Source organism: Amblyomma americanum, chromosome 5, assembly GCF_052857255.1.
Source record: "Amblyomma americanum isolate KBUSLIRL-KWMA chromosome 5, ASM5285725v1, whole genome shotgun sequence".
NCBI lineage: Eukaryota > Metazoa > Arthropoda > Arachnida > Ixodida > Ixodidae > Amblyomma > Amblyomma americanum.
Genome location: NC_135501.1, coordinates 196,414,611 through 196,431,502, shown reverse-complemented (window position 1 = coordinate 196,431,502; position 16,892 = coordinate 196,414,611). Strand labels below are relative to the sequence as shown.

Sequence of the window (16,892 nt, the reverse complement as noted above, 5' to 3'; positions counted from 1 at the left end):
GGCACAAGTAACTTTTCTAAAGCACACACCTAACAGAAAAGCAAATTAGTTTTTTTTTGTTTTTCCTATTTATGCAGTGGCAAACAGCACTGCACTAAGCTTTCATTTGCCGCCAGCATATGCCCCCTCCATCAAGGCTTCTTTTTTTTGAGAGATATTTCTCTAGTCATTCGCTTGCTCCCGTACCAATGCGTCTCTCCTTGTACAGGGGGGGAAGTACTATTCTTGCACTGAGGCTGGCGAAAGTAGGTGAGGATGAAATGAAGCGAGGCGATACCTAGTGATCAGTAAGACAACCCTATTCAAGCACATGCTAGCTTTTTTTTTTTTAATCTGGTTTCCGGCACGAGGCATTTAATCAATATTTTTTAAGCACATTACTATTCACCGTTCAAGTAGTGGTAGGCAGAGAGAAAGACCATTTTATACCTCCCCCCAGAGCATAACATCCCTGAATTCAAACACCCCTCTCCACTGGCAGACAGCCAGGCGCGAATCATCTATTCACGACCCCGATATATTCCTCCTCCACCAATGTGTTTTATTTATTTATTTTTTTTTTATGGTGAGACATCATCGGGTTATCTGCTAGCTCTCGTGCCATCACTTCCTCTGTATTCTTGCTCTGTGTTTGGAAAGGCTTGAGGAGAGAATGGAGGGGGACCCACTTGAGCCGAAAGACGTGCTTTTTCTTGGTGTAGTCGGTGGCACGCTCGGCCGTGGCTGTCCTCAGGTCCACCGGCAACTCGTTTCGATAGTGGCTCTCGGGCTCCTGGGCACACACATGGTGAGATCAGCTTCACCTCAGCCACCCAAACAGACGCTATAGTGCTTGTCTAGTTCAAAGGTGACTTTCCCACTTCAGGACTTGTCTGATAGCATTCTTAAAGGTGATAGCGCTCCCCCAATAAAATTTTTGGGGTGTCAAGTTAATGCCATTACACACCAACAGCCTCTGCCCTGCTGCTTGCACTTTTTCCCCCCCAAGCCTCATGTTGCACGAAGTATAAATGGCAGTGAGCATACAAAGATCATTCATTGGCAAGATTCTTATGTCACCGTGACAACTCAGAGCAGACCTTCATGAAAAATGGACTGCTTCCGAGGCTTCTTCCATACCGTTCCGGAAGATGCACGCAACAATGTGGTCACCCCACCAATGCTGCCATCCTCACTCTTCATTAGGAACTAACGCAACTGAACCACACCTTTCATCATTTCCAAAATGAACGGAGCTCGAAAACGGCCGCAGTAGAGCTGGCATCGCGGGCTATGCATTGCATTATTCCTTATATCTAATATCTAGCCCTAAATACTCGTAGAAATACATTAAACCAATCGAAAATTCAACTCCCGCATCTCCAGATCAGCGCCAGAAACACACTGCTTATTTTGAGAAACCGAACTTTGGGACTTCACTTCTTTCGAAAAATTGGTCACAAATATGCACTAGTCCAATAGAAAACCTGGGATCTTGTCATAAAAATATGAATAAGTCTGAAATATCTGCTGGCAGCTGTGGTAGCTGTAGCCACTTTGAATTCGGCCGTATAACAAGCACCTTTAAAGAATTATGGCTAAAAATTTTTTTTGACGACGTGTAATTCCAAACTCAGTTGGGCGCAATTTTTGGAAGAAATATGATTGTGTTTGTACCACAGGCAGTCTTCAGAACAAATCGGGAGAGCTGGCAGGTATGTACAGTTAGAGGGAATACAAGGAATGGTTAAGTTGGTTCTTAACATGGAGAAAAGCAGGTTTCACCGTGAAGCGAAAAAAAGACACAGGGTGCTCGAGAGGAAAAGCCTGAAGCCACGCTCCTGCCTTGAGGTGAAACCTACTTTATTCCATGCTAACAGCCGGCTTAACCATTTCTCATGTTCCCTTTAAAAACGACACATACTGTATATGGCATGCATAGAAACCTTTATGAGGTGACAAGTGATTGCAGCCCACTTCAGTTTTAAATGAAACATCTTTTTCCATTAATTCTCTATCCAGAGAATATTCGGGTTAGCCACCCATGATGAAACGTTTATTTACAAGGTTTTGCTCTATGTTTTCCCAGCCCTTCATCTGAATGTTCATATGCTGCTGTCTTGTAAATTGCAGTGTTCATTTAGCTTTCCTGGCCTAGTTTCCTGTTTTTTTATTAAGAGAAGAAAAAAAAAAGATTTTGGCACATTGGATTTTGAGGACTGAATCCACGATGGCGGTGCGCGGTCAATGAAAAGGAAAACTAGATTCAACAGTGAACAAAGCATCTGCACCACACTGACAATGACTACAACCGAATCGTTTTTCCAGTGTTCACCTGTAGAAATTTGGAGCTAGCAGCACACTCTGTGGAACTAACCACTGTGCCATCAACCATATGGGTACGTCGCAAAAGCCTAAGCTGTTAGAACGGAGCTTGCACTTGTACCATTTTACTGCACCACGATGACAATGCGGGACATTACAATGAATAGATGGGCTTTTGTTGATCGTGCCGACCACTTTTACTGCTGCCAACTTCCTTCATCATCGAAGTGGGCACAAACTGACCCGGTAAGCGCCTTGTCTTCAAAGTTTTCCCTGGCTTCCTACAGCCAAGCGCTGTCATTCGCAGATGGCGCTACAGCTGCAATGCGTCTAAACTATCAGACCTGTCTGTAGTGCTTCTGGTCCTTGTAAGCAGCCAGCGTGGTTCCCCGGATGACGAGGTACAGCTTCTCCCATGACCGGTTGGAGGCCTTCTTGGTCGTGGACTCCCACTCGTGCTTCCTCAGCAGCAGGCCCTCGAACTCGTCCTCCGCCGGCCGCTCTGCAGGTTGCGCACAACACTCTCAACACATGCACGGCGTCACCACCCTCAAAGTCCCAACTCCCAACCGACGGGACGATGACAAAGACGACAGTGTGGTGGCGATCTAGAATGCAAGCTACCGAGATTTAAGGACGGAGTGAATTGACTCCACTACTTCCGCCAAAAGAGGACTCAGACTTCCACACCAATAGACTCTCAATTGACTCAAGCGCCAAACATCAGTCACACAGCCACATCGGACGTTCCGAGACTTTAGGAAAAATACGCGCCGCAACCATCCAGCAAACTTTAGAGGTTCACGGCAGCATCCGGCTGGTGACTCTGGCTTTGAGCGTGGAGACAGGCATGCGACGTGCACTATCTTTGCTTGTGCCTATGTCCGCTGCTGTAAACCTCCCAAGTGTTGCAAGGTGGTTGCGATACAGTGTGAAAACGAAAGCCATCTTCTTGTATCACCAATAAGGAACGTTATGACGTGCCGTCTTTTGGACGAGGCGAATGCCTCGCTAAAAGACAAAGCACAGTTATAGCGTGACGCAACTTCTTTTCATACAAGTGCCTACATATTGCCACTGAGGAAGTAGTTGCCTTAGTAGCATATAATGCGTGTCACACATCTTCGTTTTTACCTTGGGGAAGGAATAAGGTTTGGTTATTTGATAAAATATGATGTCGGCTATATAGTGATACCGTAAATGCATAGTAATTAATTAAAGCCATAACTGGCACGACTGTGTCAGTACAGTTTTGAGCTAAATTATGCTATTTGCACGGGCTAGCCAAATGCAGAAAATACGGAGTTCGTGCAGCCAATGCTCGAGGCTCAAAAAAGTGTATATAAAGCGCAGCCTCATGACACGAATTTACCACCCTTACTGTGGGATGAACACAGTATGGAGAAAGTAACTCCATAAGGGTGGCATTTTCCCCCACATATTCTTGTGCTCAAGAATGAGCAGTGCAATACATGAATAATCCTACACATTACACGAGTTTTTCCCTTGTAACCTGATTGGAATTAAACAACCAAATTAACGAGTGGTATCCGTAGTAACTACCTATGACCTTCACAATGTGCTCCTAACCAGTTATACGTACAGCCCTTTCCATTGCCGCAGAAATAATTGAAACAAAAACGGAACAGAACGGTTCACAAAGCCAACAACACATGAAAAACAAAAACAGTAACACATACAATGCAAACAAAACCTTTTTACATGTGACGTAAGTAATGACTTTTACATGAGAACGAAACATTCACAGACTCGTCACATAAATATGGCAACATAAAAACTTTTTATAGAGGCAAACAACATATTCTTTGCATAACCAGCCGAGCGAATCAACACAGGAAACAGGATAGAAACCATTTATCAATCCTTTTCAAATAAAATACAATATCAACAAAAATCTGAAAAAGAGAACACAAGAAGGTAATGAGGGAAAGAACTAAAAAAGCAATAATCATTTGCAAATTCTATGCCTTGGTCTATCTAACCCAGTCAACCACAAACATCCATTAAACGCACTGGACTAATCTTGTTAATGTCTGGCAAGATGTATTCGGAGAATAGAATTTTACATCAGGACCGTACTCATATAAGTTAAATCTACTATAAATAATAGCCATTCATTTCAAGGTGAAGTAAATCATTTCAATGCTGATTTGTGAATGTTTCCATCAACCTGATTATTTGGAAATCTCTACCAGACCAACCAACCTCATATCGATCATTTTACAGACATTAATAGACACTTTAACAGCTGACAAGTAGTAATCCAATCTTGATGTTCGAAGTGATAGTATCATGAAATAATAGCTGCTATTTCAGTGTTAATTTTGAGTGCTTAGCAATCTGGGTAACAACAAAACATTGCAACTTAAGGGGAAACCCTTTCTCTTAGAAAAAAAAGTGTTATTAATGAAGTCATAACTAATGCAATCTTCATGGAACATGTACTTTTATGTGCCAATTCTAAATAAGCCATTTAATTTCATGTAAAACAACGTCAGTCCTTGCACACTTAAGCAACATGTTATGTAACTTTTTGGAGAGAGCTTTTAAGAATATTTGCTGCTAAGAGCTTGCTTAAATGCATGGCATTACTTTTTCATGACATCAAGGATAATCACCCGGCCTATCATAGAAGTTGAGTTGTGGGGCTTTTGAAGTCACTACTTCGGAAAAAGGAAGAGAAGTTGGTACTCCTATTTCTGGAGTGGCAACTTAAGAACTCGATAACTCAAGTTTATAACACGCAGGATGATATTACCCTTATGGCATTCTTTGATGTCCCCAAAAAGTTAATGCCATGCAGTTAAGCAAGTTCTTTGCAGTAACATTTCTTAAAAGCTCCCTCCAAAATCTTGCAAAACATATTGCATAAGTGTGCAAGGACTTGTTTTACACAAAAATAAATGACAAATTTAGAATCAGCGCACAAAAATACATGCTCCCTGAGAATGGAATAACTGTGACATAATAAATATTTTTTTCGAAGAGCGGGGTTCGCCCTTAACCGTTTAACTGTATGCCACATGAAACAAATAGACTGCTGCAAAAATTTACACACATTACTGCTATACTGATGAAGAGCTCTCCGCCAGTGAGGCAGAGGACACCCTTCGTGGCTGGTGAACAAGCATGTGTGAAAATCTGAGGTGAACATGTACTGCTTGTCCTTTGGTGTGCGAGTTCACATGGCACACTGTGCTACGTGCGTTCACAAGTGTAGCTTCACAGTCCTACAAATGTTACGTGCATGTTGTAGAAGTGTGCTGTGAGTGCCTCAAGGATACTTTCTCAGGCATCAGCATTCATATTGCGTCGATCTTACATTATGTGGATGAACATTTTGCAGTGCACGGTACACAGATCTGCAGATGGACATTTTACCGGGCATGATACGTATGGATGTGACTTGCACTCAAAAGTAAGTCTTGAATTCTTAATGGATATTTGTGGTTGAGAGGAAACTACAAGCTCCTAAACCCTACACTACTGCAGTTTTAGCATCGGTTGCATAAAGGCAAGTGGTTGACATGTATGAGGGGGCTGAGGCCATTCTTGGGCATTACATACCTGTGTGTCTACAGTATTAATAAACGAGAAATAAATAAAACTGGACTAAAGTGCTCATACATGTACTGTCCCTGTCTCCTTTCAACCCTAAGCTGAAACTGCTGAGGTGCTGTTCCTTCCTGATGCCGCTCCATCTAACCCTTGCACAGGCGTTACCCCAGCTAATATTTGCTTGGCCCCACTTAGCTTGCCTTCTAGATCGCCTGGCTTGCTTCGGGAGTCACAGACGCAAACACACATATGCGCAACATGCAAAGACGTGCAGGCAGCGTGCTGACCTGTCTCTTCCTCTACGGGCAGCTTCTTCTTGCGCCAGCTGCCGAAAGGCGACTTGGAACGAGAGCGCTTGATCTTGGGCGGAGCTGCCATCATCATCACCATGCAGGGAAGGAGGAGGCAAGGCCGGCTAGCATGCGCGCTCTCTGCTGCATGCGGGCCATGCAAGGCGACGTGCACTCACTGCTCGGTGCGGGCGACGTTGCGGCGGCCGGCCCTGGGCTGGCGGGCAAGGCGGTGGCTGCGGCCGTGGCGCGGGGGCTCCCTGGGGCGGCAAGTGCGCGTGCAGCAGTTAGGCCCACACCCCCTGACCCCGCATGCTTACCGTCGCCTGCTGGTGCTGGTGCCGCTGCCGCTGCCGCCGACACGGCCACACCCTCGGCGCCACTCAGGATAGCAGGTTCTCGGACGGCTTCCGCAGAAGCTTCGGCGTCGACCCTGCACGCGCACATGTGCCCACACCCCACCTGGTCAGAAAATGTGCGGCTTCATGCTGGCGACGGAACCCTCGAACAACAAAGTCGCCAGAGCGCCGTGCGGCTCCAAGCTCAGTTCCTTGTGGCGGCGAAAATTTCCAACAAGGGATAGAAAACAAAGTGGAAAAAAAAAAAAATACTGGCCGAGAAGACGAGCTGTGAAACTAAGCATGCAAGCACATGCGCATAGACATGTGCACATAAAATTAAAAATAATAGGAATGTCAACATCAATCAGGGCTGCTACAGACAGCACAAAAAGAAGTTGTGTTTTTGGGCTGACAATGACATTATTCGCTGAAGCTGCGAGGCAACTTTTCTCGCAGCATGGTATGTTGATACAAGAGCGAGCGATGCAGCATATTCTAGCCTGTAACGAAATTCCCTTTTCTAACTGCTTCCATGTTTTGTAGACCTCTGTAACCAACTTTACATAAACTTCTGCAGCCAACTGTATGTAAATATCTGCGGCCAAATAAACAAAATTTTGTCAGCATGCGTTCCCTATGCGCAGCATCGTGAAGTGGGTGGGCCCATGCGTCCACACCTGTCCTGGGCAGACGGCTCGTGGCTTGGCGGTGGCTGCAGGGCTGCCAGGCGCTCCAGCTCCTCCTGCTGCCGACGTCTCTCCTGCTCCTCCTCCCTCGCTCGCATCTCCTTGAGTTCGAACTGAGCAGCGCACGCGCAGGCACAAACAAAACAGCGTCAGCAACCTGCCGGCACGCCATTCAACACTGGCGCTCGGCACTCGTCACTGCTTCCACCTGCATGCGCTTTGGGGTCTAGCAAAAGCAGCGGCGAATGCCGATGCACCTTCTCTTCTTCACAATCAACCGGCGCGAAATGACAGCGACAAAGGAGCACACGTGTGCAGGACGTGATCGGCATGCACGTATGAGCTTCTCTGCCGATGTCTTTTCATGCGGTTTGATTCTAGGTTAGATTCCTACCTGCAGCTTTCGTTCTACACTCTATTTCATACTCAACATGCAGTACAATCCACCAGCAGTGCATTCATTAGACGTATTGCTGTGTGATGCATCACTGATAATCAGTTGCAACTCCATGAAGGAACATGAAAAAGCCCAACATGAGGTGTAGAAAACAAATGCGAAATGTGGCGAAACGCAGTTCTCAGATGATGTCACAGCAACAAGTGCTTGCTATGCCAAAATTACAACGAATTAAATTGGTGCTTTGTTCAATTTAACACAGTGCTGAGCTCCTTGCTTTTAGCCAATGCGGTCAGCATGAATCTGCTCGCTAGATTCGGCAGCACTGCATAGTAAGCATAAAACAGTACAGTTCGAATAAGTCTTGAAGTGGGTGCATGTAAACATCCTAACAGGCCAAGAGAAGGGGGCTTTGACAGTTTACCTCTGCAGAAAACCAGATGGGGTTCTAACGGAATTCAGGAACTAAAGCTTTCATCTACGCCGCAATTATGTCTGACAACGAAACAATAACGCACAGTACAATAAACACTATGCTGAATGTTGGTAACTTACTGAAACTAATAACCCAGAGTAGCCATGCAATCAACTGTGCATGTATTTCCCTTGCATTCTGCACTTCATCAGCATGAGTGCAGCTTGCAGGATGCTACCCCAGTGTTAGTGGCTATGTTGGTTTTCTCACAATGCACATGGCGTGAGAGACGTCACACGCTTTCCACAGAAAGAGTCTTGGACCCATCACTTGGCCCGCTGGGTACATTTCTACACTTCAGGAGCCACACGCAAGTGCCCAATTGCAGACAATCACTTTGCAGGTGGATAACACGCCGGGCCATTATGACCCCACAACGTGGATGATGGCAAACAAGTAATAAGCAGGTTACGTTGCAACGATGCAGCTGCGCACACGAGGCACGCGCAACCAAGCTTGGTAGCTTGCAACAGTGCTTAAAAAGCATCCCCGCATGATTGATAAGGTGAGAAGGTGATGTTAGCAATGAGGGCACCGCACATTACGCTGGCATTGCCAGGTGCAAAATAGCACGACAGTGCGCTTTAGCTCTCGTAGTTTTACCAACCAGCTTTTGCCCCTTATGGTATCTTAATTATTTACTGTCTGCGCCTTAGAGAAGGTAATTAATACCTCTTGACGGTCAGAACACTGTTCTTGCAGACACATTATGGACGCACCGATGCAACAAACAAATCTACAACTTTCTGCAATATTTACTGAGCTCAAGTGCTGCGGGAACCAGTTAACGGGTTCCTGGCTGGGCGTGAATGCCTGCAGTACTACAGTACAAAAGCACACGTTCACCAGCTGCATATTTACAGATTTCTAAGGGCACCTTTACTGGAGGTAGAGCTGTGACAGCAGCTGCTTGCACTTGTCAGTAAAGCACCAGCAGCTCTGTATGGCCCTTGTATTTAAGTACGGCCGATTCCTCACACTTTTAAAAGAAAACAGCAATCACAACTGCCACTATCACCTTTCGATTTCATGCCCTCCAGTGAGAATATACGATAAAATAGGGTGCAGTCCGACAATCAGCAAGTGCCTTGCAATGGAGGCAGCAATGAGGCTATGTAAAACCACAGTGCAGTATTTGGCACAAAGCAAGCAGTGCCACCTATCCTCCACAGAAAGCTGCACAATGAAGGGTTGCTTGGTTACAGTCTTCATTATGAAAACGTCGCATAAGCTTTGTATCACACTAGATTGCTGTGCATATCTCGCTGCCCCAAGGCAGTGCGATGCACCACATATCATAGTGCACTGGCAGTTCATACAACAGTGGGCATACAAGACATACGGAGCGAAGGATCACATAGCGTACAAAGCAGCTACTATGAGAGTCAGTGATGAAATACACAACTATAAATTATGGAGGCAACAAAGGACATGAGTTACTGCATGCGACACCTGCGATTTTGGAATGGCGACAACCATAAAACAATACGAGCAGTGCGATGAGCACGCCAGGTTGCCTAGTTACTTCCGACGTGTTACTCTAAGCAGGAACGTTGACTCCTAAAGGGTAAATGAATGCACTATGGTGTGGGAAGTGCACATATTACAAACAACTAATCTGCCTTTTGTCATAAAATAAGGACAATGTAGGGAGATAGACCAGCCATGCCAGACAGCAACATCAATTTGTTCATGCACAAAGTTCTCATGCGCAGTTTCTTTTCACATAAACTTTTAAGTGTTGAATGGTTAACATGCTCAAGAATAACTGAGTACCATACGAAAAGGACAGACACTACTCCTAGCATACTCACTACAATGAGTCTAGCTTGGCTCATTCTTCACACTAATGAAAGCAAGCAACAACTCAACATAGTAAGACAAACGTTTGCACACAGGACGACATGACAACCTCGCAAATACTGAATGCCGCAAGCATTAACAGGAAAAAAACATTCCTGGCAATTTTTCAAGAAATCCTTTACCCTTGTAACGACCTTAGATGAGCCCAGTTCGTTTTTAGCAATAACCCCAGTTTTGACTTTTAATGAACCTACCTTTTCAAGTATATAATCCTATTATTTCTGCAATATTCCTATCATTTTATGGCTCTCCAATAATGTTGTGCGGAGTTTGTTCTGTGGCCAATAAAGCTTGTAATACTGCAGTAAAGCAGTCCCTGCTACTATTTTTAAGCATCAAGGATAGAGCTTGCATCTCAAAAATTCAAGGACACTTTTTGGTCAGTTAAAGTTGCTGGACTACTAGATCTAATTCTGGCATCACTATCCGGTACAGGAAAGGCTCCAAAGCTATCTGCTTGTGGTACTCTTGTTACAAAGAACAGGCAATGAAAAGTCCATTCAGAGTAACATTCAGTGCAACAGTAATCCCTTATGAAATACATGCAAGAAGTTCACGCACAAGAGACAACCGTTAACGAGGACTCAAAGCTAGCTGTGATAGAAAAGCAAAACAAACCACAACATGCTACAACAAGGACCTGATGCTTTTGTGTGCCCCACACAACAGATACAGCTAAGAAGGTCGAAGTTTCGGACCCCTCCCACAAGAAAAACAGTTGCACTGGCACCAGGCATGCCATTTTCGGTTCTTTATTGCCACTGTGGGTTGCTAAAGGTGCCCATGCACACGCAGATTCAAGAAGAAATACACACGCAAAAGGCAAGCACCTACAAACACCAAGCAACAGCGAAGTTGGGTATGGTTAGTGTTCATATAAGCAGCTAAGTAGCACTGCTATCACTGTCATGAAGAAACCAGTTGCCAGGGCACCACTAGCTGCCACACTAACCAATAAACGTCATTCGATGAAGGCACTGTTCACCTGCCCGCTCCATCAACAAACCATTCCACCCCATGCAGTGAATGCAAAATGCGCTATTGCCACAAAACAGGATAAAGCTGAGGTTTCAGCAGTCTGGACATCAGTGGCATAGTTTAAGCTTCAAAAGAGTAATACTAAAAACAAAAGCTTTCCTTTACACAATCCCTCCAGACACCTATGGGAAGTTCCTACGGTAACGAATCAAAAGTCCTCAGCCAGAATAAAGAAATTTTGTAGCCAAAAAAAAATGAACAGACACAAACTAATGGTGGCTGGCATTAGCTTGAGTGAGTCCGTTTACACTCATACGGTCAAGATAATGAGGGATACAAAAAGCCGCTCATTAACTACCTGAGGAAATACAAAGACATCCACCATAATGCCAAAGCTATGAGGCAGGGGCATAGCATAAATTTAAGCCCCTCCCCTTCGATGAAAGTCATAGGCCCTTGAAGATAAGAAGACTAGGGGTGTTAACTACAGACATACACACGACTTTTTTTTTTTTAAAGCTAGGTTGAAGAAAAGATACGCTTTAAATTTGAGGGCACTCAAGTTCCCATTAATAGCACTGTCGCCCTATAGCATTGCAGAGCTGCAGAATGCCATTACTCCTGCTCCTGACCTAATATCTTAAAACGTGAAAAAACTGAAGCCTTGAACCAAACAGCAAACAACTAAAATGTGCCTTTCCTTTGTTACTGAAAATACAGAGGTCTCCATATCGCCAAGGGCATCCATTTCTCATGAACAAAGCTGACAGGGAATCCTTTCTTGGCTGCCAATGATTAGAGGCCATACATTGCATCCATGGTGTTAGTGAACCAAAACATTCTTTGTTAGCCGCAAACTTTTGATGGCACGAACACTGACTAAAATATTCTGGAAATCTTGATAGGCTTTCATTATAAGTGCTGCAACTTACCAAAATCATTACCAACAGAGAATCTGGCCACCAGAGATCGCAGTTCACTCATCCAAGAGGAATTAGTTTTTCCACGTGTTTAAACCGTAGCTACCAAGTATCGTTGCTGTACTATAGCCCTAGTGTGATCCCAAACACAGGCTGCACACTGCACAGTACACTAGAGAATGCCCACCAGAAGCTATAACAAATTAATGACAATTCATTGTCATCAGCAGCAACAGCAGCCTGGCTCTGTCCCTTGCAGGACAAAGACCAGTCCTATCGGATCTCCAATTATCCCTGTCCTGTGCCAGCTGCAGTCACTTAATCCCCACAAATTTGCCTGATCTCATCTGCCCACCTGACTCAATTTACCTTTTCTTGGAATACACTTTGTTACCCTAAGGGGCATTCTGTTATCTGCTCTCTGCATTGCGTGATGCGCACATGCCCATCTCCTCTTGGTTTCAGCCAAGACATAATTAATTCCGGTTTGTTCCCTAACCCACACTGCTATCTCGCAGTGTTACCCCTATCATTTTCCCACATGATTATTCACGTCCCAGCTAATGAACTGTAACAAAACTAAATTATTGCTTCTCCCAATCCTTCTGTATGTTTGTGCCATCAAAACAAACGTCAAGTGCCCTGCTGTAAACATCAAGCGCAGGCCATGATGCCTGTTGGCTGGGCAGGCAGTCACCGGCTCATAGATGCCCGAACTGCGCAGGTGGTCGTCTAGCCTGCGCAGAGCCCTGCGCCGCTCCTGGATGTCCTCCATGCCTTGCAACTCCTTGAGCTCGAGCTGAGAGAGGTACGCTCGGGTTTTCGTCCGTTCCTTCCTTCCTTCCTTCTTGCACATTCACTCGCAGACAGAGTATGCCTCCAGTAAAACAAAGCTGCAATAGGGCTCATCTGAGCCGTTCTACCACTACAAGATACACCAGTGCAGAGAAAAACAAGTCCTACTAGACATATCAGGTCTCAATACCTCCAGCAAAAAAAAAAAAAAAAAACCTTCTGTAAAATGGGCAAACAGAAACACAATCCACAGTCACACGATCTCGCAAGAATCTGTGGCTAGATTGTATGCACCTGAATTACATTAACATACAAAAATTTATGGCCTACAGCATATGCAACCACAGAGAACTGCATTCAAAATAGACATGACAAATGCTAGCGCACAATCAGATACTCGACATTACTATACTCTAGCATGTAACAAAATGCACTTCACCAATGCAACAGCACTGGTGTCCCATGATTAACAAAGGCAGATAAGAGCACCTAAACCTGGTCTCAGCAGGAGAAAGCACACTGTAACGCAAAAATATTTTATGCTTCCCATCCAAGGGCAATAAAATCAGAGAGTACGGCACCTCTCTCTCCAAAGCATTGTAGACGGGAACCAGACCTGCAGGACTCCACCACATTACTAGAGCACAGCACTGTTATCGTCCCATACCCCCACGCATTCCCTCGCGGCACGCCATGAAAAGGTACCTTAAAACAAGAATCTGCCATAACAAGAACCGAAACTCCTTTGACAAACAGTAGCGCCCACACTCACCGTGGTGAGGCGCTCCAGTGCTGCAAATCTCTCCTCCTGAGCGGCGGCCGACTTCTCGAAGGCCTCGTGCCTCTTGAGGAGCTGCTCCACCTCGTCGATGGTGTGGCCCAGCTCCTGGCTGAGCAGGTAGGGCTCCTGAGCCAGGAGCCAGTGCTCGGCGACAGATGCGTCCCGCGCAAACTGGTACACCTCCAGGATGAGCTGCAGGTGCTCCCAGCGCTCGTCCCATCGGGCTCCGAGGGCAGCGCGCTGCGTACTAAGGGCCAGAAGCTTCTCCTTGATCTCGCCCGAGGCGTAGTGGTTGCGGGCCAGCAGGTCGCGGCCCAGCGCGAGGCAGGCGGCGAGGTTGTCCTCGCGGGCATCCACCTCGGCCTTGAGGCTCTGGTGGTTGTTCATGAGCAGCTCGACACCCGAGACATCGCGTGGCTTCTCCGAGCTGTTCATCTGTCGCACCACCTCCTCCATCCAGAGCAGCAGGTCGCGCACCATGCTCAAGAAGCGGAAGAGGTCACCCGTGTCTGCTAACCGCGCCCGCCGACTCTCGCAAGAGCCGAGCAGGCGTTGCCAGGCAGCGACCACCTCCGCCTCGCGCGCCTGCAAGGGGATAGCAATTGCTGCACGAACTCTGGAAGCAACCAGCTACAAGATGTGCTTTATTTGAAGATTATAGAATCTTGGTTTTGCTTTGTTTGCAAGACAGGTCTAGCATTGCACTACGCATTTCAATGAGTGATAGTGACCATAATAAAAAAAAAATTTCTCTAACCAATTGTACAGACAAAAAGTGACCATTGCGCCACGTGGCATAAATACACTTTGAAAGAGTGAAAAATTCTCACAAGGTAGACAACACCCTGTCCGCATCCAATTTGTGATCGTCTTTTCTTGTCACTTCTGACAGAGCAAGTTAACTAATATTTAAAATTTTGGCTCTCGCATGCACTTGGAGAAAGAAGACGCATCACTGAGAACATGAAACTAAAGTAGAAACAACAAAAATTGTAGAAAAGATTTGTATATTAGAAGACAAAAAAAACACATACAACTTCTAATGCCACGAAGTGGCCTTGGAGCTTAAATGTGGAGGACTGCTAATGAGCCTTGTTTCATACTCTACCCCGAGATTCGCCTGCGGTAAGGCAGTCACCCTTCTACAACTGTTCGTCTCCATACCTGGATTTCGCGCGCCTTGTCCCCAGCATAGGCGGCTCCCAGCTGCGATGCTTGTGACCGAATGCCCTCCACTGCGGAACCAAGGGTCTGCAGGTCATTCTCAAAGTTGGCCTGCTTCCGCTGGAGGTTCGACACGCTGACGGCATCCCGGCCAAGTTCTTCTGACATGCCGTTTTGCTTCTCCTGTATGGGCAAAAAGCACAGAACTTGAGCATGCCTACAACCTGAGCTCACTGAACTCAACAGCATTGCATCCACTGAGATGTAGAACAAAGGAATCCATTAGCTGAACTGATTTCGTTAAGAGGAATCCTAATCTGCAGTCCAGGGCACTGCTCTGAATCCACGAAGAAGCGAAATTTTCTGCAGTATTGTGAAATCCAAACCAACAATTTAAGCACAAGATCAGGCGAACCACTTAAAAGTGAATGGCTCCGCATTAATGGTTGGAATAAAGGATCTGGATCTATACAGTGTTCATTGAAACACGCTCTGAATTGACAACTAGAATTAATCATTAGCAAGCTCATATTTAACTTAGAAACAGCTCACCACAGCATGCACTTTTGAGTTTTCAGGCAGAGAGTGTTCTTCAAAACGAAAGAAAGTCTTCCATAAGGTGCACATTGCTGCCAGGACACGAGACACAGCACATTCTAATAAGCCTGGTGTTCTCTTGCATGTACTTGACGACGCAGGCTAAAACTACAACTAAGCAAAACAGCTAGGAAAAAATACACAGATATGACTGGCAGGAAGCCAGCATAGAGCACAGCAGCTTTATACTGCCACAGATTTGTATACTGCCCACAGTGCACAGACTTTGCAAGCAACATTAAACATTGTCAAATGTCCACTAAAATAACGATTTTTCCATCTTGCTGCTCAGGTTTACTAACATGCATATTTTATTTATAAAAACCATCCTCTGTTTATTTATTTTTACTCGTGGGCGCACATCAACTCTCAATGCACCGTGCTACTGGTGAAGATAATTAAACCGAAAGCCGAGAAAGGTTTCCCTCTACAGGTGTGCACTTATGACTGTTCCAGCACTGACTGACTGGATCGGTACCCACCAAGATGCGCTGGTACACATCCCGGCAGTCGTGGAAGAACCGGTGAAGGTCCCACGACGCCACCAGCACTTGCGCTCGGGTGTCCATCAGTTCGAGCAGATCAGCCCACGCCTCCTGTAGTGCGTCCTTCCACTGGGCAGCCTGGGCTGCGTCTGGTCCCGTCATCAAGGCTTCCGCCTGGGCACTGGCCTTCTGCACACGCTCCTCTCCGACCGACCGGGTCTCGTCCCGGAAGGCGTTAAAGCGCTCCCGCAGCAGCGTCACGTGCTCATAGTCCTGGCCCAGCTCCTGTGAACTGGCCACCACCTCCCTCTCAGCAATCCATTGCATAAGGTCGTCAACCTCCCGGCTGAGTGCGAAGAGGCGCAGTGCTTCTTCAAGTTTCTGTCGCCGCTCCAGCGCCAAGTCGCGCAGGCCCGCATACAGCTTGTCCACTTGCGACTGCCGCACAGCGATTTGGTCACTGCAGTGAGGACGCCATGTTTCATTTCCCAGTGCCGTCAAACGGAGAACTCTGACATGCTCTTCACAAGTCAGAACCAGAATTTCAAAGCACACAATGTCTTTATTTGACTAGGCTGTAGTCTTTTACAGGACAGTTTTGGTTCTAAGTTTTGGTTCAATCTCCAACATTCTCGGACAAAAATTTTTGGAAATTGGAAAACTGTAAGACACTGTTATGGAAATATTGAAGGTAATGGTCCATTGTTCTGATATGTAGCAAAATCATGCTTTTAAAGTGAGAAAAACCAAAGGGAATGCTTTTGACGACAGCAAAAACGTTAATAGAAAAATATTCAAGATTGCTGTTCATCCACGGCTTCCCGCTCAAAAATGCTTTTGTCCAGAACTGTTTGTATGGCTCCCTGTTAATTCATACTTGAATGCCTTCTGAACCAGAGTGGTCTCATGATCGCCAAACATACTACAGTACTCATTGTCATAAACTGTTTAAGTATGCAATGCTAATACGCATCTAAACCGTGCAATGAGGTGCACATTCAAGTGTGGAAGCAAGCTTACCTTACTTGTACCTGATATGTGTCCTGACACTTCATTTTCAAGACATACCTACATAAAAGGAAAAGGTGCCCCTAACCAATGAAACTCTATGGTCGTCCAAGTCGCCAGGTCTGCCACCGGTCCTCAAGGCAGAGCTTGGTTGCCTCTACCGCATTTGGCTGGGTCTCCGACTTGCATGGCGTCCGCCCGTTACGAATGGACTAGCCAACACATCATC

General features: G+C 45.8%; 1 protein-coding gene across 5 annotated transcripts in view; it reads right to left on the bottom strand.

Moving 5' to 3' along the window:
- Nucleotides 1-16,892, bottom strand: part of beta-Spec (spectrin beta chain) — a 40,973-nt gene that overhangs the window by 3,698 nt on the left and 20,383 nt on the right. Inside the window, exons 15-24 of one of the 5 annotated variants that reach the window (XM_077666283.1) lie at nucleotides 15,653-16,115; nucleotides 14,574-14,756; nucleotides 13,401-13,994; nucleotides 12,531-12,632; nucleotides 7,192-7,313; nucleotides 6,494-6,606; nucleotides 6,353-6,433; nucleotides 6,171-6,254; nucleotides 2,649-2,806; nucleotides 669-772 (exon numbers count right to left, since the gene is read on the bottom strand). In XM_077666283.1, coding sequence (XP_077522409.1) covers nucleotides 669-772; nucleotides 2,649-2,806; nucleotides 6,171-6,254; nucleotides 6,353-6,433; nucleotides 6,494-6,606; nucleotides 7,192-7,313; nucleotides 12,531-12,632; nucleotides 13,401-13,994; nucleotides 14,574-14,756; nucleotides 15,653-16,115 — 2,004 coding nt within the window. Of the gene's footprint in view, nucleotides 1-668; nucleotides 773-2,648; nucleotides 2,807-6,170; nucleotides 6,255-6,352; nucleotides 6,607-7,191; nucleotides 7,314-12,530; nucleotides 12,633-13,400; nucleotides 13,995-14,573; nucleotides 14,757-15,652; nucleotides 16,116-16,892 lie in introns of all 5 variants that reach the window. The other 4 variants (XM_077666282.1, XM_077666284.1, XM_077666285.1 and 1 more) reach the window with 4 other exon arrangements.